Raw genomic sequence first — 24,402 nt, 5'->3', positions numbered from 1 at the left:
TATTACACAGAAATACTTGTTGTTTGATATTACTGTGCAAACATAAAAAGGTGTGTTTCTTTTAGCTGCCAAAACCATGTTCAAAATTCCATTACTTGCAAACTCACGATATCCCATGTACCAGGTATGCCAGAAGCAGATACCTGACCATACTATATAAGGCCATTAAAGTTTTGAAAGATAGGCAGTGTTTTATTTGCTTCTGAACACTGATACTGAGCACAGAGTAGATGCAAAGAATGGCCTTCATACATAGTTGAGTAAACAGCTTTGCAAGAACAAAAAACATTCACAAATAACCTTCAACAAATGAAACACATGTCTAAAGTGCTATAACTGGTCAAGATCCCACTGGCATTTCTTTTTTTTTTTTTAAAGATTTTATTTATTTATTTATTTGACAGAGACAGAGACAACCAGCGAGAGAGGGAACACAAGCAGGGAGAGTGGGAGAGGAAGAAGCAGGCTCCCAGCGGAGGAGCCTGATGTGGGACTCGATCCCAGAATGCTGGGATCACGCCCTGAGCTGAAGGCAGACGCTTAATGACCGCGCCACCCAGGTGCCCCCCCCCCACTGGCATTTCTTACCATAATGAATCTTTTTCAATAACCCATTGGCAGGATTTACTCTTGGGTCATCTAGCCTAATCATCTTACTCAACAAAAAACCTTTGGAAGGGGAGCTGCCTGCCTTCTAGGCCTATCTAAATTGTCCTAAATAGCCGTTGTTCTCCCAAGCTACCGGGCAGAGAGAGATGGGTTCTCCCACAGAGCACTCATATTTGCTATGGTGTGCTGGATTTGCTAAGGAATTCTTGGAGGCTGCTCCACCTTCTTATAAATGAGCTGTAACGGACTAGCAGGTATCCTCAGGAGTGGGTTTAATGCATTTCCTGACAGAGACAGTCCTTTCCCCCCTACTCCTAACTTGTCCCACTTTACTTACCTCTACCTTGAGAAATCATTTTCTCTGGGCTATAAGGATGCTCACTATCTTGTCTCCTGACATCTCTTGTCCAGAACTTTATTTTGTGTGTAGTTCCCCACACTAACCTTGTTTCTCATCTCCGAACTTTTGCTTCTGCTTCTCTCTTTGCTTGGGACGTCCCTTCCTTCTCCACCTCCATCCCCTGACACATTGGCCAAATGCAGTCTATAAGACTGAGCCCAGCCTGGGGGTCCAAGGAAGGCTTCCAGGAAGAAATAATCCCTCAAGGAAATGCCCCTTGTCTGAGTTCCCACACCAGTAAGTGTGCATCTCATTTTAGACTTCACATATTACACTTTTCCCCTAAATGTCTCCTCCCACTAGACTAGATTCTGGGATGCTCCAGGATAGAGACCCTGACTGACACGTTTTTGTTTCCACTATGTCTGAACACAGTGACTAGTTCATAGCTGGTGCCCAATGATACTCAACTAACTTAAACTGAGACTTGCTCATCCTTCTCCTGCCCTATATTTTGATAATAAGGTTGGTGTCTCTTCCTCAGAACAACTACTTCTACTTGTCCAGGGATCTGGGGCAGTGAAGCTGAGGCCATAGAAGCTCCTAACATCTGAATGCCCTTAACTCTTTATTTCATTTTGGGGTGCCTGGGTGGCTCAGTCAGTTGGGCCTTTGACTCTTGATTTTGCCTCAGGTCATGATCTCAGGCTCATGGGATCAAGCCCCACGTCGGGCTCTGAGCTCAGCACGGAGTCTGCTTGTCCCTCTCCCTCTGCTCTTCCCTCCACCCTCACGTGCTCTCTATGTCTAAAATAAATAAATAAAATCTTTAAAAATACCCTTTTACTTCATTTTGGGAGAGGCAAAGTCACGTCTCAGAATCCTTGCTTTAATTCAGTGATTTTTAGGTTTGCTAATTTAGTGCGGTATTTCTAAGTCCAGTTAGACTACTGAAATATTTATTATTCCAGGACTAATCAGATACTACCTAATACTTGATTTTAGAATAGATAAAGACACACTAGAAGCCTTAGCAGTTATGAAAAATCTATGGGAAAAAATTTTAATTGAGACCTTTCTGTGTATGAATTAATTTTGTTTCAAATTGGGAAAGACAACATTAACCCATTTTGCTAGTCCCCATCATGGGATGCCAGTGTCGCATAGGAAGAGAACATCTGCTCCAGTTAAACAAAATTACAGTTAAATATGTTGACTAGTGGTGTTTGCTTCCTGAAATAAGCTCAAAAACCGACCTTAATTATTAAAGAAAGTAACCATTTACTATCTTTTTCCTTCTTAGGCTGTGAGGTTGAGATTCTTGGGGTCAGACCTACCTACTGCCTAGAATATAAAAACGTCCCAACGGATATCAATTTTGCCAATGCAGTCAGCGATGCTCTTGACTCCCTCAAGTAAGTGTCCCAAAGTTTTAGCTATACCATTGTTCTTCATTGTTTCCAGGACCAAGAATGAGTGCTACAGTGGATTAAGAAAGCTTGGTACAGGTGGAATAATGTCCCAGAGATGTGGTGAATCTCTTGCATGGTGACTGTTAACTACTACAAGAGAATAATTGTGAGTGAGTCATTTCAGGTAGGGGCACTCTTCGTGAATGTTGAATCGAGAGCAAGAAAATCCACAAGGGTTTGGGACTTTCTTCTTTATATTGATGGACAATCGAGTAGCAATATGAATGTCAACATCTCTCTAATTGAGATTTAGTGAATGCTTGTATTTCAGAAAATGTTATTATTTGGCTAGAAGGGGGGATCTGTGGTGAAATAAATAGAAAAAATTGCCTACTCTACCCTCTTCTTGGCATTGTACAAAACACGTTAGCATTTTAGAACATAGAGCCTTTTTTTCCTCCCACATGGAACAATGACACAGAATTTTAAAAATGCAGAAATCATTAATGGTCAACAAGAAAGGTCAGGAGAAAGCCTCAAGGCAGCCTCAGAAGTCACTAGATGTGGAAGTCAAGATGGGAGACTCTCACTGGGGGCTCTCATATTTCCAGGGCTGGATTTGAGGTCACCTTGGCTGCTGAGTGGGTCTCCTGGGTGGGGTCAAGGCAGAAGACCCATAATAATCAGTTTGGAGACCAGGGAGGGACCGTTATCCTCCCAGGAGGAAGAGCTGGGCAGCCTCTGAGGGCCACCATATCCTAGGCACTGTGTACAGCTCACCAGCAGTAACCACATGGATTGGCCTCTAGCTAAGATTGCCCCAGATACAGAGTTGACCAATTATGAATCCCATTCTTGTCATCGCCATCCCAAACATTGCAGGGAGCAGCAGTCACGCCCACAGAACTATACAAGGAAAAAACAATACCCCTCCCTTCATTGCTTCTTAGAATAATTCCACTTCCATGAAACCTACCTAGATGGGCCTTTGAGGCACAGGAAGGTTCAAGCTCTGACAGATTGGAGAGGAAATAGGTTTGAAATACTTAAAAATGGAGATGTAACAAATTTTAAAGTTTAGATTTTTTTCTGGAGGGAAGAGGGAAGGGACAGCGTCTGGAATGAACTTTAAATAAATATTATTAACTATTGAATCAATATTCTTAACATATGGCTTGTAAATCACGTGTGTTATATGATCCTGCCTCCTACCGACTCTACTTTCTTTTCCTTGCCCACAAGTGCTGGAAAACCACACACACGAATATCGTGAACTGGAATATTGTGTTACAAATTAGTTTGTGCAAAGCAGAAGAGCAGAGCTGGAACTTTGGAATAGCTCTGTGTCTATACAGTGCTGTTTCCAACACATCCAAAACGCTGGCCACCCCTTCAGCCTTTTGCCATGCTGAAGATGAACATTGAGAACATAGTTGTCATACAAATACCTCCAAATAACCCAACACTCTATTTGGGAGTGTAATCTTTTTCACATTCTTCTTGCCTTGACAGTTGAATGGTCCCCCACAGTATACAACTCCTTGTCCTGAGGCATGCAGCATGCTGGAGGAAGGAGTGCTGGGCTCCATTTCCTAGAGAAGTTTCTGTTTCTCTGTTTCTAGAGAAGTTTTTCTTTTTCCCTTTTCAAGCAACATGACAAAGCTATGGAACACTGGGGAATAACATCTTTACCTCAGAGCACAGCATTTAGAAAGGGGGAGGGTCATGGCGGGAGTGGGGTGGTAGTATGTATATGTACGTGTGTGTATCTTTTGTGTGTGTGTGTGTGTGTGTGTGTGTGTGTGTGTGTATTTAGCAAAGGCATTGGGCTCTCCTAGACAGAAAAGGCTACAAAGAACTGGAGGCCCAGGAAAGTGGCCCTGGGCTAGGCCTCTATCTGGTGTGACCTGGTGCTACCACATTGCTCAATTGGCACCATTCACGTTGCAGTCTGCGTAAATGGCCTTGAGCTCCAGGGGACGGCATTCACGTAACCCACCAGTGAATGATGCTTCTGCAGTCGGGCAGCGGAGGCCTAGGCAGGATGGAGTCAGGCCGGTACAGTTGTCTGGTGGGGTCTTCATACTGTCAAAGTTAACAGGGCCACCAGAAACAGCCCCTGTGAATACTGGTTGGAAAGACGGAGAGCCATCATTTCTAAAACTAGTCAGGGCTTGAAATGAGACAGAGAAGAAAGAGAAGAAAAACCCTAGGCCAGATGATACCTATTGCCTGTGGAAATTGTAAGATGAGTTAGGCTCTCTTGCAAAGAAAAAGAAGGCACCTTCTTTACCCAATCTATGCACCTTCCTCCCTCCCTCCCTCCCTCCCTCCCTTCCTTCCCTTTCTTTCTTTCTTTCTTTCTCTCTCTCTCTCTCTCTCTCTCTAGCAGGGATGGGGAGAGGGAGAGAGAATCTTAAGCAGATTCCACACCCAGGACACAGCCCAACGCCAGGCTCAGTCTCATGACCCTGAGATCATGACCTGAGCCGAAATCAAGAGTCGGACCCTTAGCCGACTGAGCGACCCAAGCACCCCCGACCTATGCATTTTTGGAACATGTCTCATTACCTTCTTACGCGTAGAGTAAAGAGCTGACACTCGTGCACACCGTGGTGGAGACCACTTTACATGTACCAGCTTATTCATGTAAGAATCTGACTCAAAGGAATTATGAATTCCCTTGGTGTGTGTGTTTAGGCAAAGATGTATTAATTATTTATCTTTCCATCAGATGGCCCCAAAAGAAGGAGCAAGTTTTAGACCCTATAGCTTATCTCTTGGCTTCTGTTTGGCTGTATCTCAAATTCCTAGCTATAATTTGAAGAGTGCTTAGAGTTCACACAAGTGTGCAAACACAGGCATGCACGTGCGTGTGGGCACACACACACATTTCTCCTGATCAGTACTGCTTATAGGGTGTCTTTGTCCACTCTGCTATTAGTCTGAGAGGCAGAGAGAATGGGATGCAGGATAGATACACTTTTCCAGAAGGCAGTTAAGAATGACCTAGGGACAGCCTTTCGGCAAAGAGTCCAGCTCAGCCAAGAAGCCGCACAGTCAATAGGAAGGACTAGTCCAGTTTCCATGTTTGACCTGGGCATTGCCATCCGGTGCTCCTAAAGCTTTACTGACCCAGGCCATATCCAGGGTAGATGCCGCCTCGCACCTGCACGGCCTCTAGTGTAGACGAAAGGAGAAGGCGAGGAGAATTCGGGTCTTCAGCACCCATCTGCTAGCATTGGGTCAAAGGCGCTCTTGCCGTTGACCCATTCTGCTGTTCCGTCTGCTGTATCACACAGGTGTCGTCCTCCCCCTTACACGGAGCCGGCTGATTCTCCCAAAACTAAGTACGTTGCCTCAGGCCGCACACAGCTAGTGGGTGGTGGAGCCGGAGCCCAGTTCTGAGTGAGAATCGCCTGGACAGTTCAGAGTCAACTTCACGGCTCTCCTCCTGGTCTGCACCCATACCTCTAAGGCACCCTGAAACCGAATCAGACGGAGAGGGTGTAGGGGATGGCTCCTTAGCAAGGCTCCCCTGTGGGGCTGTGCTGGGCCTGGGGCTCATGAGGGCCTGAGGTGGACTGGCAGCCTTTGTGGGCTGCTCACTGCTTGACGTGTTCAGCAGCACACAGCCCCAGCCCCGGGCATGCTATGTACCATGCCACCACACGGGGACAGCGAGGCAACATCCCTGTCCACACAGCCACAACAGAAAGCACTTTGTGATCACATCGCTTAATCCATCCTCCTGGAAGTTCTGTTTGTAGTGCTTCGGTGGGCAGGAAAAGGGGCATGAGTAGTTCATCTGGGGGACAGGGTGCACGGCAGCAGCCATGACTGCGGTGACAGCCACATGCAGCCCTGACTGCCTGGAGGGACCAGGAGGCTGCTCCCAGCGGACTGCCTGATGCAGCCTCTCTAAAGGGTTGATTAAGTAACACCTGGGCCATGGGAGCAGTGGACACAGCTACTGTCCATTGTCAAGCTCCAGGTTATGGAAAACAGCTCCAAAGGAATTCCTTTAGGATCCCAGAACCTCAGTGGAGGCTGGTGCCTATGAAGGAGTGGGACAGATGACGAGATGGTTCTTCCCACAGACCATGGGTCAGCTGGTTGCAAATGTCCTGGCCTTTGTCCCTCCTCCCCATGGACTCTGAGGGAAGGGGCTCAGCGCACAAGCAAAAACCATCCAGGGGCATCTGGAAGGAAGAGAGAGATGGAAGGCATCTTCTTCCCTTTGCCTCCATTTGGCCATATGTCAAGCACTTTTCAAACATTAGCTCATTTCATACCCAGTGTAGCCCTCTGTGGAGATTCTTCACATGGCACATCGAGGCTTCCAGATATTTCTGCTGTTCTTCTGAGACCTCTAGGATAGCAAGGTTCACACCTTTTTTTTTTTTTTAGGATTTTATTTATTTGTGGGGCGCCTGGGTGGCTCAGTCGTTAAGCATCTGCCTTCGGCTCTGGGCGTGATCCTGGAGTTCTGGGATCGAGCCCCACGTCGGGCTCGTCTGCTGGGAGCCTGCTTCTTCCTCTCCCACTCCCCCTGCTTGTGTTCCCTCTCTCGCTGGCTGTTTCCCTCTCTGTCAAATGAATAAATAAAATCTTTAAAAAAAAAGATTTTATTTATTTGACAGAGTGAAAAAGCACAAGCAGGGGGAGCAGCAGAGAGAGAGGGAGAAGCAGGCTTCCTGCCGAGGATGGAGGCCGACACGGGGCTCGATCGCAGGACCCTGGGATCATGTCCTGAGCCGAAGGCAGATGCTTAACTGAGCCAGCCAGGTGCCCCGAGGGTCACATCTTTGAACCCAGATTTGTCTAATTCCAATGCCTCATCAAAGTATAATTTTCAAAATTAAGCCTGTGTCATGTGCTCAATATATACATATATGAGAATTATGCCGAAGTTCAAATTACTTTATTGCTGAGGGAATCCAGGAATGACCAGGCTGGTTAAATGGAGAATATGAGAAACACACACACGAAGGAAAAGAATGATGGAGGATGACGGCATACGATTATCGTGAGATGCAGAAATGCTTCGTGACTTAGAGGACAATCAGACCATGATCTTTGGGACTGCCTTCTCCATCAGGCAAAAATAACCTTCATCTTACTGATTTCTGACAGGTTAACAACTAAGTTTACACAGTCCGGGCTCGAGTTGGTCATAGAGTCTGGTTTCTTAGACACCACTCTTGTAGCACACAGGAACAACAGGCAGCTGTTTTGGGGGCCTAATTTCTAAGTTTTGGATCATTCTTCTTAACAGTTGATATCTTCAACCATCCCTTTGAATTGTCCCCCATTTCTCTCTCCCTAAATCTTCTCTTTCCAACTCACATCAGTAAAGAAAATGAATGTGAGGTCATGAACTTTTACACTGAAAAGAGATCTGGACAGCATCCTAAGATGATGGGGGACCTGGGTGTCCCTGAAACCCTAGGGCTGGGGGCTCCTCGCAGCTCTCAAGTACTGGGCCAACAGCCACATGTCCTTTTGGCTCAGTTCCTGGACCCCTAAAGCTATAAATTATAAATGGCCAACAACAAGTCTGCAGGCATTTCCACCCATCGCTCCTCACCCAGCTGCTCCATTACAAATGAGCTGACCTGTGATGGAGACCAGATCCATGTGGGAAACAGCTGGCGACCAAGAATCCGTCCTCTAAACTCCAAACAGGCAAGAGCGCTCTGCCCTTGAAGACTCGGGTCTCTAATGAATCGACGAAACTCCAACCTAGAAGTCTTTTCCAAAGGCATGTGCATAAATCCCTGAGTTGCCAGCATCTCAAATCCAGTGTTCCTGGCACCTGGGATTGACAGCTTCTTCAAAGAAAGCCATCAGGTAAATCTGTGACACTGGCTCCCCGATCACACAGAGATTTGTAGATATGGTGGCTGCTGCGTTAAGGGAAGTGTCTACAACGCAGTGACCTAAAAGCATGTCATTGAACTTGAATGCAATGGTCAGCCTGTTTGTGCAGTTTTCCCCCATGCAAGCCCCACGCTGGAAGTGTGCACACTTGAACACGGGGCACGCTGCGTGAGTGTGCACATCTGGGCAGCTACAGAGGCAAGTGCATAAAGCAGCTAAAGGCTGAGGCCCATCGGAGGGAAAGATGTGATGAAAGTTTCCATTATGTTCATTAGTTTATCCGTGCAGCGAACACGGGCCTCACAGAAGTTTAAGGATGTGTATGAAAATGCCATTACCTAGCGAGAAATGTACCCACCGCCCACACACTTGCGGGACCCTGCAGTGACTTTTTGTTCTCTGCTGTCTATAGATGGATGAGTCATTCACAGATTAGCGAGTGTGAATAATGATAATATCACTTTTGAGAAACACCTGACCCAATCCCCTTTGTGGAGGAGGGTGGTAATGGTATTTATTCAAGAAAGGCCAGTTTGTTTTGTTCTAAAAAGAGAAAACACGTGACTAGCAATTTCAGTAACTTGAAACCAATGTGCTCCCAAAACTGTAAATGAAGTGCCCTCAGGGTACACAGTCGACCACCACAGGGTCATTAAAGGGAGTGCCCTTGGCAAGTATGACCGTAAGGAAGGGAGACGCTAGGCAGACTGTCCTCTGGAAACCATCCCCAGGGCCGTGAATGGAGTAGATGTGGACTTTCAAAAGCCCAGGCTGGTAGAATGTTCTGATCTGGGAGATTCACGTTTCCACTTGTAGCTATGTCTGTGAGACCTCGAGCAAGTCCTAGAATCCTTTCTGGCCTGTTTCCCCACCTACAAAATGTACAGATGCTTTTCTATATGGAGGCTTCACACGGGAGTTCCAGAAATCTGAGACACATCCAGCCCACAGACGTGGAGCGCTATCCGTCGAGAAGGGTGAGATTCTTACAAGAGAATAAGGACCATTTCCACAAGAAGTTCAAGCAGAATGCTGCCCCATTGGTGTGGGCCATTGAGTTCCTGGTGGCTGTGGTCAGGGTTTTGGAGTCAGCCCAATGTGGGTTGGAGTCCTGGCTCCATCCCTCACTGGCTGTGTGATGCAGGCAACTGTATCGAGCTCTCTGTTCAGTGCCTTCCTATCTGAAAGGGTTGCTGTGAGGATTAAATGATGAATGAAAAGCCTTCAAAATAGTGCCTGACCCAGAGCAACTGTCATTTATGGAGCACTTACTATTAGTACACTTTCATCTGATCATTATAGAGCTCCTACTGTATGCCGAATACAGCAGGCTACAGCTGAGAGACAGTGGAGGACGAATGGCCGTCCCCCTAAAGAACATCACAGCTTAGAGGGGGGAAGGAACATCAGCAGGCCGCTACAGGCCGGCGTGGAAGAGCGTGACCAGGAGATGAGTCTGGAGTGGCCCAGGGGCTCCGGAGGGCCTCCCAGCTGAGCCTGCGGCATCAGAGCCGACTTCTGGAAGGGGCACCATCTGCTCTGAGACCTGGAGGATGAGTGGAGCTGTGTTTAACTCTGCCCGTGCGAACCACACTCTCTGACCTCCTGAGAGGCGCTTCTCCCTCCTCTGCGATTGCAAGACCCGAGGCACAGCAGGCTCTGAGGACACACATTCTTTCACTGCTCCTGTTCCCGGTGCTGGGGCAGCCACATCGGGAGACACCACGCCATCTCGTTTGTGTGTGTGCCTTTAAAATACAGTTTTTCAAGAGAAATCAGGCAATCCACCGAGAGTATTGATTATTAGCTCCTGTAAAGTCCAAGCAAAGGAATCAGCTGTAAGTTCTCTTGCACGGCGTCAGCTCTTGTCAGTTACTGTTACTGCTCCCATCGTCAGCATGGTCGGCATCTTGACCATTGTTCTGTTCGGGGGCTCTAGGGGGAGTCGTGGGGCAAGCTCGAGCTGGGGAGGGAGGGATGGGGGAAAGCACTGTGTGAAGGGGGGTGTATTCCACGGCCTTTTTCTCCCCTCCCTCCCTGCCTCCGCAGGCCTCCTACATCAGTTGCAATCACTAGTTCCTGGTCATTCTCAGGCCAGCATCCAGGGCTTGGGTTATCAGTGCTCTGCCATTATCAGTGTCATCAGCACTCTGGCCGAGAGGGAGAGTTTTTCCAGAACCAGGGTCTTCCTGGGACCCCCCGAAGTATGGTCACTGTTAGAATTCAACCTATGTCCACACTGGAGATGACCCTTCATAGAATAAATGTCCCCATAGAAGTGTCCGCTGACAGCAGGCCCTGAACACTAACCTGTTGGCCTCCCCCAGGGTGCCCTCCTAAAGCTTCTTCCTAATCTTCCCAGTCGGTTAAACACACAGTCTGCTGTTTTATTTAGATAGTTCCTTCAGGTCCAGCAATAATCGAAGTTGTTATTTGAATGATTGCTTCTCGTTGTTCTGATCTTACGACAACAGCGGGTGGGAGAGTAGAGCTCTGAGAACTGTCCCCTGCCTGTTACCACCCCTTCCAGCTCTTGGTGCATACCGAGCGATGCCCCATGAGGCCGGAGGAGAGATGCCCCGTACACATGCTCCCTGACCGTTGCCCTGAGGTGCTCAGGACTGGCACGACTTGATGCAGTAGTTATGTTTCCCCCTTGGAGATCACTGTTCATTTTAAGGTGTCAGCTTTGCCTGGCCCACAGGCCAGGGATCTGGGGGCGCCAGTGCCTTCAGAAAGGACTGCTGAGTGAAGGGGGAGAAAGCTGGTGAGGGCCTCCCTCAACCGCATCTCTCTCACTCTGCTTCCTCCAGGAGTGGCCGGGCCGACCTGGCAGCCATATACCATGAGCGCATCGATGTGGAAGGCCACCACTACGGCCCCTCGTCGCCTCAGCGGAAGGACGCCCTGAAGGCCGTGGACACCGTCCTGGTGTACATGACCAAGTGGATCCAGGTAACTGAAAACAAGGACCATGAGGCTGATCTTCCCTCTTGTCACTTTCTGCCTTCGTGGCTGTCATAGCCCCTCAACACCTTCTTCTTACTGCTGTTAGTGGATGAGGCCAGCACCAGGCTGGGATGGGTCTCTTTTCTTCATACAACCCCTCGTCAGCTACCGGGCGATCCCTTGTTTTACGATTAGTCCAGCAGGACTGAATGAGCAGATTGGCATTCTTCCCTGGCTTAGCTGGCCGGACGGCCCAGTTCTTCACCACACCTAGTAAGTCTGTGAACCAGGTTCAGGCGGGCATGGAGAGCAGACCTGGGTTCTGTCCCTGACCCTGCCACCCCCTTGCTGGATGACTCTCAAGGGAAGACTTTGCTGGGCTTTATTTTCCACATCTGTAAAATGGGTGAGTGACAGCTCCCATCTTACCACACAAGTTTGCTGAAAGAGCCGAAGGAAATGAGAACAGAGAAAGTAGCTTGAGCAGCTCAAGGCCAGGAGGGATGATTTCCAGCACTACCGGAGAGGGAGCGTGATTTCACATTGCCCTCCCCGAAGTGCTTCTGCGCTGATGTCCCACCGGTCTCATCAGGGCAGGACAGTAGCCGATTCAGTTGGTGACGGAGGAAGTATCCTTTCCCTATAACTTACGGTTTAAAACACTGGTTTATAGGACCTTCCAGAGTGAGCGCGTCTTTGTCTGGGCGCTGTCCTGATGGCCTTTGTCCGCCCACAGGAGCGGGAGCTGCAGGACCACCTCAACGTCATCATCTTCTCAGATCATGGAATGACTGACATTTTCTGGATGGACAAGGTGATCGAGCTGAATAAGTACATCAGCCTGAATGACCTGCAGCAAGTGAAGGACCGAGGACCCGTCGTGAGCCTCTGGCCGGCCCCTGGGAAGCACTCTGAGGCAAGGAGCGCCATGAGGGGCGGAGAAGGACGGGTGGGTCGGGTGAGGGGAAGGGAGCTGAACACGCCCTCCTTCCCATCACCGTGCACTTCATCTTTGCCCTGGGGCTTTAGTGCTGAAGTAGAGAGCTGTGCTGGGAGCTGGGCCTCCAGAGGCACGTGACCTATGCGCTGCTCGCCTGACCTCTGCCAAGTAGCCCATCCTCCTGCGTCTGTCTTCTCTTCTCTGCGGTGGGCATGATGGTATCTGCTGCACAGGTGTGCGTGGGAGTTCGGTGAGATAAAGGGCGTGCGGTGCTTAGCATGGGAAGCTCTGAGCCCTTTAGTAGGGCTATTTTGTTATTAGCCCAAATGCGGCACATCTCAGGCAAACCTGGGGGACATCGGATGCACAGAGGGAGTGCTCTTTCTCTGGAACAAAGCTGCCCATCTGATCTGTTTTCATCAGGGCAGTGGAGATAAGCAGGTGATGAATGAACAGAGGCTGAGGCCGTGCGTGCCAGGGGTCAGTGCCTTATCTAAGGGGGCACGCTGCTTGGCTGCAAATCCCAGCCCAGTCACGGACTGGACACCCGCAGCTCCCTGACCCGGCCCCTCTGCTTCTTCTGTGTCCGTGTGGGTGGCGATGGCATCACAGCTGCCCTGTTGGGCTGCTGGAAAGCCCCCAGAATCATGCTGGGCCCACCTCAAGGACGACGTATGTGCCACTTATCACAATGAGCTCCGTCGCAGGGGGGTATGCCCAAGAGGGTGCTCCCTATAGTCACTGCCCTCCAGGAACTCAGCGCCCTGAGATGGCTAGACTTTACTTACCCTTCTCTCCAGCCATAATTACCTGCAGTACATGATGAGAAAATGAGGAGCAAGCAGCATCTTTGTCCACCTGCTTCGCCCCGAGTTGCCTCGTCACCTCCCAGGGCAAGCTCTGGGGCTTCTGCCCACTCCCAGAGAAAACTTCGTGCTCTGGGCCAGGACACGGGTCCCTTCCTTGGGGAAGGCTCAGCCTGCTGCCTGTGGAGGTGCCAACCACAGGTGCCCGGAATTGGCCTAGGATGCCTGACGTCTGCACCTACCCTCCCAGCCCGGATGTGGTTGACAACGGACGCTCGTTGGTATGGATGGACACTGCGTGCAGGAGGCCGGGCTCTCTCCGCTGGTCCTTTCAGCCTCCTCCTGCCCACTCCCATGTAAAAGTCTGAGAGCTGTCTGTTTGGGGGTTGAGCAGCACAGCTGCCAGCAATGCCCCTCCTCCCCAGCCTCGTCCCATTTCCTAGGTGGCTGCCCCTTTTTCTCAAGTTCCATGGGCAGGGAGTGGAGGCGCTGACCATTTGTACGGCAGCCCCATGGAATCCCTCAGCATGAAGCCGGGAGGAGTACTCCACACATTGGCAGGTCCCACAGAAAATGGCTTCTTGCAAAGAAGTTCTGTTTCCTTGGCAAGGAGGGTCATCTGCATCTCCAGCTTGGCACGCGGAGACACGCTGCCTCCAGAATGCTCGAGCATCAGCTCGTAAGGGCTGCTCCCAGCGCCACGAGCAAGCCAGGCGGTTGTAAGCCGCCTGAAGCAGTTGGTGGATTATTCGAGAGTGGGGGCTGTGTTTGGGTGACAGTTTGTCATGTGACGGACACAACAGTTTGGGAGACCTGGTATGTGTCAGCAGATTTTTCACGTATCCAAAATTTTTGTGCAAATGCGTCCTACTTTCCTTAAGAACTATGGATTTTCTCAAGTAGGAAATTGTAACTCGTGGGGTCATCAGGAACTCTCTACTAAAACGCCTCAAGGCTAATTTTTCTCCAGATCTGAGTTGAAAAACCCAATTTTATATTCAGTTCTACCCAGGAATATGGGTCTGATTTGGCTGAGGGCCAACAGGTCAACATCAGCCAGTCGATTTTAATGTCAGCCGTCAATATTTAAGCTGCTGGCAAATACCGGAAACGTGCAGAGTTTACGCCCTCGTCATGCAATCAGTGGTGAGTGAACGGCAGACAGTTCCTAGTACTTTTAAGACTCCGGTGTAGGTAAGACATGCTCTAGGTCAGCTCAAAGAACAAAGCCCTTTCTTTGATCGTAGTGGCGTTTCGCATCAGGCAGACCAGCGCCTCGTTTGCCGTTTAATTTTCCTGTAGCATGTTCGGCCTATATAAGCTTTTGTAATTTGTTTGTTAACTACTGAGTAGACACATTATTATAAAATATTAGAAAGTATACAGTTGTCATTTCCATAATTGTCCTGATCGTTTTGCCGTACGCGTTCTTTAGTTTTATAGTTATTCAAACATCACATCGTAATAATACTAATCCGGTCTGTATTTTTCTGCAACTTGCTTTGTCTTCTCAAACTGGGATCCCCGAGACGCTTGCAGGCGTTCTGTGCAGGGTGAGCCTCCGCTCTTCGTTGCTGTGTAGGACTCCACCACCAGCCACACAAGTCATTTCTCCCTTCCGCAGGTGCCGGGCATTTGGGCTGTTCCAATCTGCAGTATCTATCCCTCTGTGTGCCTCCTGGTGCACGAGTGTGAGGGTTCTCGCTAGGTCCCTGGGGGCCAACTTGTTAGGTCGTGGGGTGTGTGGATCTTCAGCCTTAGGAGATGGAAGCCACCTTGTTTCCTGAGACATCCAGAAGTTTCTCATTCTTCTGTAGTCAGACCTGTCAGGTGTTTTGGTAATTTCTTTGGTCTGTAAAGTTCTCCCTCTCCTCCAGGTGCAATAAATATGCACATACAGTTAGGAAAGAGAATGCGAAACTTGTCCCTCTTGTTATCTTTGCAGGTCTATAACAAGCTGAGGACGGTGGAACACATGACAGTCTACGAGAAAGAAGCCATACCAAGCAGGCTCTACTACAAGAAGGGGAAATTTGTCTCTCCTCTGACCTTAGTGGCTGATGAAGGATGGTTCATAACTGAGGTAATTGTAAAATTATGACATGTGTTCATTATACAAACTCTGTCAAACACCCAAAGATAAATAATTACTTGGCTTTTGCCCTCAAAAGATTTTGTTTTCACTTAAATGTCCTTCGCGGCATGACTTCCACCTTTAGAGACACAAAAGGCTTAGGTGGCTTTGCAGACACAAACCGTTGATGTGGACCCACAGTCACAGTTTAGACTTCGTGGCTCCAGACTCGCTATATTTTAACAAACTGCCCTTAACTCAATTACCCAGGCTTACGATGTAACCTATTCAGTTTAAAGTGCAACAATTACTTGAGCCAAAGTGATCGATCGCTGCAGGGCAGAGAAAGTCAAGGCGAGGCTCAGCTTTGCTTTCACCTTTAAGAGAAGTGTTTGGCAAACACAGCTCCAGAGACCCAGCTTCCCCAGTTAGCCAGCTTGATTTTACAGAGGGGAATATCTTGCATCTGGGGTCCAAACCCTCACTGCCTTGGACAGGAATGACGTCAGCAGCTCCTGCCTGCCTGCTTTGACAGCAAGCTCTCGAGGCTCCGGGATCAACTCCTGACCTCGGGCCAGTGTGGGAGGGCCCCGGCCTTCAGGGGAACCGCGGTCAAGGCCTATCTAGAATCCGTTTGCAGAGAGGCCGTGGCTTATCATAGACGTGAGTTCACAGATGTCTTGCAAACAGACCAGCCTGCAGGGTGAAAGAGAATGACAGGTGTTGGCACATGGGGGTCATTGGTCGACGCCCATGAAGTCAAAGGCCTAGGACTAGCATTTATCTGCCAGAGAGAGGGCAGGTGGTGATCAGGAGAAACACGGATCAGGCAGATGGGTGGAAGTCTAGGGACCTCGTTGTGGAAGAAAGAGTATTCCTTGACATGAAATCCGGTCACCGAGGAGGACTGAGTCATTCCTGTGTGCTCTCAAAGAAAACATCTGGTCACCAAGGAAACAGCACAGACCGGGTCAGAGCTGTCAGTGTGCACAGTCCTGAGGCCAAGCGGGGCCCATCGAATCAGCGGACGTGGGCTTCCACACCATGTGACTGTAAGTTTCCAAGAAGGCCCCTCTGCCTCTCATGCTTGTCTTCACTTTATCACACTGTTTGGTGTTTGCCCGGAGTGAGATTATTCCAGGCCCACGGCGTTTTCATGGACAGTGATTTGCTCACGGCTTTGCACTGAACACCCGACTGCGAGCAGTCAGTCGCGTCACCTGCATTGGCACCTGTTCGACTGTATTCCATAAAGCCAGCTTCCCCAAGTCATTCAAAAGGGCTTGCATTTTGAAACTTTCTCAGTTTAGGAAATTCTGGTGGAATGACTTTGACTTTTCCAAAGCAAAGAGACGATGACGGTCCGTCTCGTTACCTGTCACTCATTTCTCACTATGATTATGTGCATCTCCTGTTTCCTTTCTCATATTGAGCTGAAACCAGTGCACCAAGAAGCTGGTTCATGGTAGGGAGGGCGACAGAGGTGATTTGGGGTAATTTATGGAAAAGTAGTCATGGGTGGGGAGAGTGGCAAAGCCAGACTCGCTGTACAACGAATGGGATGCCATCTCCATTCCAGTGGGAGAGGCCCCAAACCCCGCAGTAGGGTAGGATGGGCACACTAGCTCTGAGTGCTTTCTGGAAGGTAAGACTCCTGGCAGTAGCACACCCAGCAAGGAGATGCATGTTTTCCAGTGAGTGACTTAAACACAGTGGTGGGATCTGGAGATCAGCCTGACGCCCTTGGTTATCATTCACATACCACTTGAATGCATGTGCCTTAAATAGTAAAGACTTATTACCTCATGTAACTAGAAGTCGACATAGACCGTTCTGGGGTTGGTTCATCCAGCAGCTCAGTCATCTCAATCATATCAAGTCTCCGAGTCAGTTCTTCTGCAGTTCTTTTGGCTTTCTCTTCAGGATCACAAGATGGCTGCTGCAACCCCAAGCATCACATCCCTTCAGGTCATCCCAAAGCAGAAAAGAAGGGGTGTGGCTTCTTCTTGTATGTCTCCTACTTTCATTACAGAGCAAAAATATAACCCTAGAATCAGTCAGATGCCGGTTTCAGGGGACTCTGACAATAATAAAACTTGGAGGGGTCTCTTTTTAAGAAAAGAATATGTAATTATGAAAATAAAATTAGCTATAGGGACTCAGAAGAGACGCATGAGAGTGAGAAGCCCTGATGCTTAAGCTTCTCTAACTGCACTGCTAATCCACTTCTGCCGAGACCCCACTAGCAAGCCCCCCCTTAGGTCTCATCCGGAAGCAGCAGCATGGCTAGAAAATTCCTGCCTCGAGTCCGCTTTGGTCCTGAGATCTAGCACTATGCTGCAATGCGGACCGGGGGGCCACGGTCACAAGACAACTGAGACGCAGAGGCTGCAGAATGAGGCACGCAAGGTCCCTGAAATTTAGTCACAAAGAAGGGAGTTGAGACGAGAACGAGGACAGACGTGCTGGCTGGCTGGCAGCGGCCCACTCACAAAGCCCAGTGACAAGTCTGATGGGGCCTCATCGCCTCCCCGACCTCCCCACGCCCCTCCGCTCTGCACTGAGGGTCCAGGCACCTGCTCTCCTGCGGGAAGCCTGCGGACGTACGTGTCTGCTGGGAGCCGGCCACACGCCCATCACACACCATGTTACGTAGTCCGTTACGTTATATTATCTTTGTACGTACGACACGGTCTACAACACACACAGACGCTCGTGTGAATCAGAGCTGAGTCAGGGAGTTAACAGGGGACCCAGTTAACTGCATGGCTTAGGGAGCGGGGAGAAGCCACCAGAACAGAAAGGAAGAATGCCTAACGACTGACGATTACTTGCAAAACTTTTTAAAAATGTAGAATCATCTCAAAAAGGAAATTCAGTTTAAATATTTGAAGCAGAAAGTGTTTGGTTTGCTTTTTTTTTAAAGAAAGAAACCACAAGGAAGATCAATAGGACGTGAAAAAATACGATTCTGAAAAGTTCTGAAAAGCAGCCAATTCAGAGAGGGAAGCACCGTCAGTTACATACATTAATGTAACTTCGAGCGTCTGTCGCATAAAAGCACAAATGTTTCTCAGAAAAATCATGGTTGTCCCTGAGTCCTGAGAGAAATTAGATGCCTTTCGGTCACTCCTTTTTGTACTTTAGTTTCCTAGACTGAATGACCAGGACTGAATGAATAGACTGAATGAATGAATACCTTTATCACTTTACTCCTGTCCTTGAATTCATGGACTTTTCAAGGCTCACAGGTAAAAATTACAATTTCAGATTCTACCTTGATAAACATGGGGTTTTATCTCTTTGTCTTCTGAGAAATTGTCAAGATGAGTGACCATTTCTTTCTCGTTGCCTCGGTCCTTTTTCTTTCACATCTTTCTGTTGTTCATTATACTTCCTTGACTGCAGAGGATGGAGAACCGCACTCGCTATCCTTGTTCCCGCTCCGTGCCGCGCTGTTCGTCCCCCACTTGGCTCTTTGCCGAGCCTCTCCCCACGCGGCAGAAGGACGCTGTGCTTTGCAGCGTGACCTGCACAGCCCGCAGGGCACGTGTGCGGGTGCGTCCGCGCCACACGGCACTCTGCGTGCAGCAGGGCCAACTTCTCAGGCCTGAAAGCAATCTCTCCGGGTCTGGGTTTGGACGGCCGAGGAGTCTTTTTGCTGATTTAGACACGATTAGAAAAACAGCTGAGTCAGGACAAATTGGTGCTGACTGAGGCCAATAAAATAGAATCCCGTCTCCCCTTCCTTTCCCTCTACGGCCGCCACTCCGCAACATGCAAGACTTGGCTTCCCCGGCAACAGCGCCGTTCCCATATAAACACCAACTTTTTGCTACCACTCTAAGTTTTACAGACTCTAAGGCCGCTGCTCTACCGGGAAGACTTAATCGAGTTCATTTTTTTAAACGGTCACTTAGAGAGCTGTCCCTGAAAAAGATAAAGACCGGGAAGCAGGTTGCATCTGTCACCTGGAATTGCACAGTTACCCAGGGTGGCTGCTGTGGCTGCCGCAGAAGAGCCAGCTCCCTGGCCAGCGGCTCCCCGCAGCTCGCTTCTGCTCCCGCATTCCTTAATGTGTGGACTGGATTGCCGCCCGCTGCCGGTCCTCGCCCTGGCGCTCCTCCTGCGAGGGCAGCAGTCTGAGGCGTCCGTATTCCCAGAGGACTGCCTAAACATGGAGGGTGGAAAAATCCAGGCCACCTACCTAGGTCAAGCCCTGGCCTGTCCCACCTGCCAGGCTCCTTTCTTCAAGGGCTGCCTAAGTGCTGCCCCCACCCCATCTGTCTCCCTAAGACCTGGTCCTGTCCTGTGGAAGCCTCTTTGCTTGTGCTTGCCAGGGGTCAAAGGCCACACCCTTCACCAGCCACCCCACTTCCCAGTCCCAAGGTTTCACTCGCCCATGCTCTACCCCCCACCCCCTCCAGGGGGCACCTGCAGTGGGGCTGGACATGGGCTCCTCCCCATCTGGTGGGCCAAGGGCCCTCAGGAGGGAGGCTCAGTGATGCTACGCGTCCTTGGCCTGTGGGATAGTCAGGAGCAACACAGGAAAATGCAAAGTGGGCAAATGCTGAGGGTAGTTTCCTCCAAACTCAAGTGCATTCTTCCATCCCCCCCTTCCTCCATCCATATGCAGCACCCCCCCACCTGCCCCCTGCTATCCAGAAGCAGAGTGTTCCTCTGAAACCCTTCATACGTAGGCAGAAATGGTGCAAAGCGAAGAAGCAGTTACCACTACTTCATATGGAAACATTTTCGAGCGTTCCCAAACCCAGAAAATCACCTCTCCTAGGCTTTTCATTTTTTTTAAGATTTTATTTATTTATTTGACAGAGATAGAGACAGCCAGCGAGAGAGGGAACACAGGCAGGGGGAGTGGGAGAGGAAGAAGCAGGCTCCCAGCGGAGGAGCCTGATGTGGGGCTCGATCCCACAACGCCGGGATCACGCCCTGAGCCGAAGGCAGACGCGTAACGACTGCGCCACCCAGGCGCCCTCTCCTAGGCTTTTCTGATACCTTAGATCCCATCTTGCTATGGACACACAAAATCATTCGAAGATAAAGCACAGGGGCTCGCAGTAACAGTTCGAAGCTCTGGTGGTGCCTCGAAGTCAGGGAAGGAGCTGGTCGGTGCGCTCCGCGGCTTGGGGGCCTGCCGTCTCTACAAAAGCCAGTGCTGAACACCGTTTCGCTTTTCACCCTTCTTCTTAGAAGCGAAGACCCTCCTCAGAGTTCTTTCACTTTAGCTACTAATGTGGTAGCTCTTTTGTGAAAGCCAAGTGGTGTAGCTCGAACTCTCAGAAAGCGGGGGTTACCTGTACCTAAAGAAATCAGCCAGTACTCAGCAGGCTCTTGTAACATCAGTCAGAACCCTGGGGGCGCCCTCTCCTTCTGGCCCCCACCTGTCCTTTAGCCCGGCTCAAACACCAGCCCTCCCATGAAACAGCCCGCTCTCCCCTTCGTTTCCTCCCTCCCGGAATCCTCACGAGAGCCGGACCCACTCCCCCACGTGCTCCATCTGTCCCTCTGCTCCTGTGCTCTCCCTGCCTGCCGTGGAAACTCCTTGCGGGCTGCCCTGTGGCGCCTCCGCCCTTATTGTCCTCCGTGGCACGTGGCATGTGGCACGTGGCAAGGGCTCGGTGCGCGTTTGTGGAATATGAATTACTAAGTGAATTAATAAATATTAAGGCAGTTGGTCCCGGGTTACTTATCACAGGCTGTTCACTTTGTCAGTTTGTAAATCAGTAACCAAGTAAACGGGAGAGGTCGGCTGAGTCAGGAAAGCCCTTCCTTTGGGCTCATTATTAGCAGTCCGAGAAGAGATTTCAACAGGGAGAGGGTGTTCAGACCAGCGATGGCAGTTCTCCGAGCTTCAGCGAGCCCACAGCTGGAGCACAAGCATGGGACACAACAGCTCTCACCAGACACCGCCCCCGATTCCCTGCCTGCTTCGGGGCCGAGTCCTGTAGCCTCTCCTAGATGGTGGCCCCCTCATGCCACAGTGCTCAGGAAGATAGGCTGGGGCCCAGCCTGGTGAAGGGCTGTGAACCATGGTGTTCGTTCTTGATCTCTTGGGCTCCTGTCTGAGGGGAGAGAAATGCAGCTAATCCAGGCCCGAGCTTCTAAGGGAGGCCAATATTTGTCTCCAGAGGAAAGATTTATTTTGAAAACTGGCAAGGATATGGAATGCCAGGCTCAATTCTAAGGCCTGCGGTTGAATGGCAGTTAGGCGTGGACCCAAAATATTTGGGGAAATCAAGACAAGCTGGAAAACGTGGCTTCTGAGTTTTTGTGGCAGCTGCAGTGGTGCTGTCCAGGCCCAAGTAACTGAGCCTCAGGAAGTGGGCTGTCGAGTGCTGGGAGCTGCGGACTTTCTGGGGGTGATTAGGGTCGTCGGGGAGCACATGCACGCCCTCCTCACCCTTGGCACACTTCAGCAAACACGAGCCCGCGGGAAAAGGGAGAAAAAGGAGCCCCATCCAGGCAGTGCTCTCCAGCCCTGCACTGAACTCCGAGGAATTCTGTGCCTCTTGGGCCCTGCTGGCTTTGCTCTCTGACATTTACTAGTCGAAGGATTAGGCTGTGTGTGGCAACAGGGCTTTCCAGGGTCAGACCAGGGCCGAGGCTGGGCAATTTGGTTCTGTGTTAGAAAGGCAGCCTGACTCATGCCAACCTGAAGCCTCGAGAGAGAGCAACGGGGAAATCTAAGAAACGGGGTCGGTAATAAAAACCGTCAGTCAGGGGCGCCTGGGTGGCACAGCGGTTAAGCATCTGCCTTCGGCTCAGGGCGTGATCCCGGCGTTATGGGATCGAGCCCCACATCAGGCTCTTCTGCTATGAGCCTGCTTCTTCCTCTCCCACTCCCCCTGCTTGTGTTCCCTCTCTCGCTGGCTGTCTCTGTCTCTGTCAAATAAATAAATAAAATCTTTAAAAAAAAAAAAAGAAAGAAACCGTCGGTCAAACTTAACCCTATCAGCGAAACCACCCGAGCCCGCCAAACTGTCATCACTAACACAAGAGTTTGAACTGAAGCCACCCCTGACTTGGATAGTATTGGGTGCCTCTTTCAGCCGGAGATGATGTCAGAAGCTTATTGTATTTTCCAGGACGTGGGAGGTTCCTCTTATAACCGTGTCCTAGGAGAATAAAGTAGATTTAATTTTAGATAGGTGTTCACATTTTATTTATTTTAATCTGACCAGATTTCCCTTGTGTTCCCCAGAGCCCTGGAGATTCGGGGAGATGCCTCATCAAGAGAGGGAGGGGACAAACTTGGGTGCCTGACCCCAGTTCCCTGGAAGATTTATACTTTTAGGGGTTGAAAAGAGGGGTGATGGTTAAAAACTTTAACAACCAGTATCCCACAGGCACTGGCCAATGAGGCTGGAGGCCGGATGGAATAAGCCGGTGGGGCCGCCCTGGTTCCTGCTGTGGAGAACAGTCCTCTGGGAGCCGACTGCGTGACTGATTGTACGCCCCTTAGACCCTGCGTTCTCTCGGGGAGGGAGGCCCCAGGCAGCTCTGCTGGGGCCACGCAAAGGGCCTGAGACACAGACTCGGACCTTGGCATGGTAATCCAGTATAAATAAGAAGCGTCCTTAGAAAAGGACACATAAGTTAACATAGCATGTGATGGGTGCCAGGTGAATGGTTTCCAGGGCTTTCCAGGCCTGACTATGCATCGTAATCGGCTGGGGAGAGGTGATTAAACAGAGAGGTTCCCTGATTTACCCTGACCTACTGAAGCAAATACCCAAAAGTCGGGCCCAGGATAAGCTCAGGGCAGTCTGTGCATGGCCAGGCTTGGGATCCAGCAGTGTAGACAGTGAGCTCTCCAGGTTTTGAGGTAGGAGTGCTTTTTTTTTTTTTCTTTTTTAATTCTAAGAATGATTGAGACAAAGAGCTAGTCTGGAAGCCATGACTCTTATCTCATAAAGACTCCGCTGGCTTCCCAAATCCAAGCAAACTGATTATAGGCATTTCCCCGTCAGCTGGCAGCGGAGTACAGACGCCGAGGTCGAAGAACACAAGTGTATGAGCATAATAACCGTTTCTCACAGTGTTTCCTCCTGTGGAGCTACTTCTGGTTCCTTCCTGTGAGAAATGATTAATTAGGTTAGTGGCTCATTGAAGGAAGGTCCGAGTGCAGCTACCTACCGTGTGTGGGGGAGGGGTCCCGGAAAGCTCTGGAACGTGCCGAACAAATTACACTTGGTGAAGATTTCATTTAAATTTCCGAGAGTGTTCAGTGTAGAATGGCCACCACGTCCTGGTTTGTCTCGAACTGTCCCGAAGTCTTGCATCCCCTGCAGCCGCTCAGTCCTGGGCAGACGGCCTCAGGCAGGCACCTCAGGCAGCCCTGTCCCCTCCTCACGCCTGCCAGCGTTGCTCTCCCGTGGCTGCTTCCTTCTCATGCTTCTCCCGGCCGTCCGAGCTGCTGCAAGCTCTCCCTGCCTGGCCCGGCCTTCTCTCTGCCAGGCCTTCCCCACGCCCAGAGCTCCCAGGAGCCCGGGGCCTGCCCACACTCTGCTGGAGCCACCTGGGTGGCCTGTCACAGTGGGTCCCCCTGCAGTACACGCTCGCCCGCCCCACGGACAGTGGTTCTCACCGCAGGCCTCCCCAGGGCCTCATCCTACCTCACTGCCTGTCCCGGCCCGCTCAGGCCTCAGGACACAGAAGCCGTAACCCCTCGTCTTTCCTCGCTAACGGTAAGCTCTTTCCGGGGAAGGAATGCCTTCCTCCTCTGTGCCTCTCAGCCGAAAGCCTGCAGAGAGCCCCGCACAGATTCAGAGCTCCGCGCAAGTCCCTCGAGCTGCAGCACGGAGTGAACAGCTCTTAAATCCCTGCCTTCTCCCATGAGGGGTAAGAACATCTCCCCCCCTTGCCGGGGGCTCCTCTCCCCAAGACTCTGTTCCGTCTAGAGTCCCTCCCTCACCTATTCGTTAGAGGGAACCACCCCTTCCAGGTGGGGCCCTTCTTTGGGTTTCTACAACATGCTGCTGGAGGACCCAGTGTTTCCTGGGAATTGGCTGCCCACCCCACCAGGAGCCCAGTCTTCTTAGTGACCCAAACTTAGGAGCCCTGCCCTCCCCCTTCCCCGTGGACACACACACACACACACACACACACACACACACACCCACTCTCTACACCTGTCTCAGCTTTGACCCAACCTGGAGGGTCTGGGCACCTCTGCACGTCACCAGGCGGTTCTGTGGGGCAGTCCCTGAACCCGCGAGAGTCAGGCTGGCATGAGTTCTCCTCACCAGCAGCCGGAGGGTCCGCAGCCTGGGGGCTTCCGCTCTGGAGGCTGAGAGGTCTGGACACACACGCATCAGTAGGACCTCATCTCTATGCATCTGGGGTGACAGTCTGGGGGACGCAACAGA

The 24,402-nt window shown here is 50.5% G+C and overlaps 1 protein-coding gene across 1 annotated transcript in view; it reads left to right on the top strand.

Annotated features, from left to right (window-relative positions):
• ENPP6 (ectonucleotide pyrophosphatase/phosphodiesterase 6) overlaps positions 1-24,402 on the top strand; it is a 110,471-nt gene that overhangs the window by 74,448 nt on the left and 11,621 nt on the right. The window contains exons 3-6 of the mRNA XM_008710495.2: positions 2,253-2,364; positions 11,058-11,199; positions 11,930-12,109; positions 14,885-15,022. Of these exons, the coding sequence (XP_008708717.1) occupies positions 2,253-2,364; positions 11,058-11,199; positions 11,930-12,109; positions 14,885-15,022 (572 nt within the window). The remainder of the gene's footprint in view (positions 1-2,252; positions 2,365-11,057; positions 11,200-11,929; positions 12,110-14,884; positions 15,023-24,402) is intronic.

Source organism: Ursus maritimus, unplaced genomic scaffold (assembly GCF_017311325.1).
Source record: "Ursus maritimus isolate PB19 unplaced genomic scaffold, ASM1731132v1 scaffold_28, whole genome shotgun sequence".
Lineage (NCBI taxonomy): Eukaryota > Metazoa > Chordata > Mammalia > Carnivora > Ursidae > Ursus > Ursus maritimus.
Note: the sequence above shows the minus strand (reverse complement) of the source record. Positions and strands in the feature narration are given on the sequence as shown.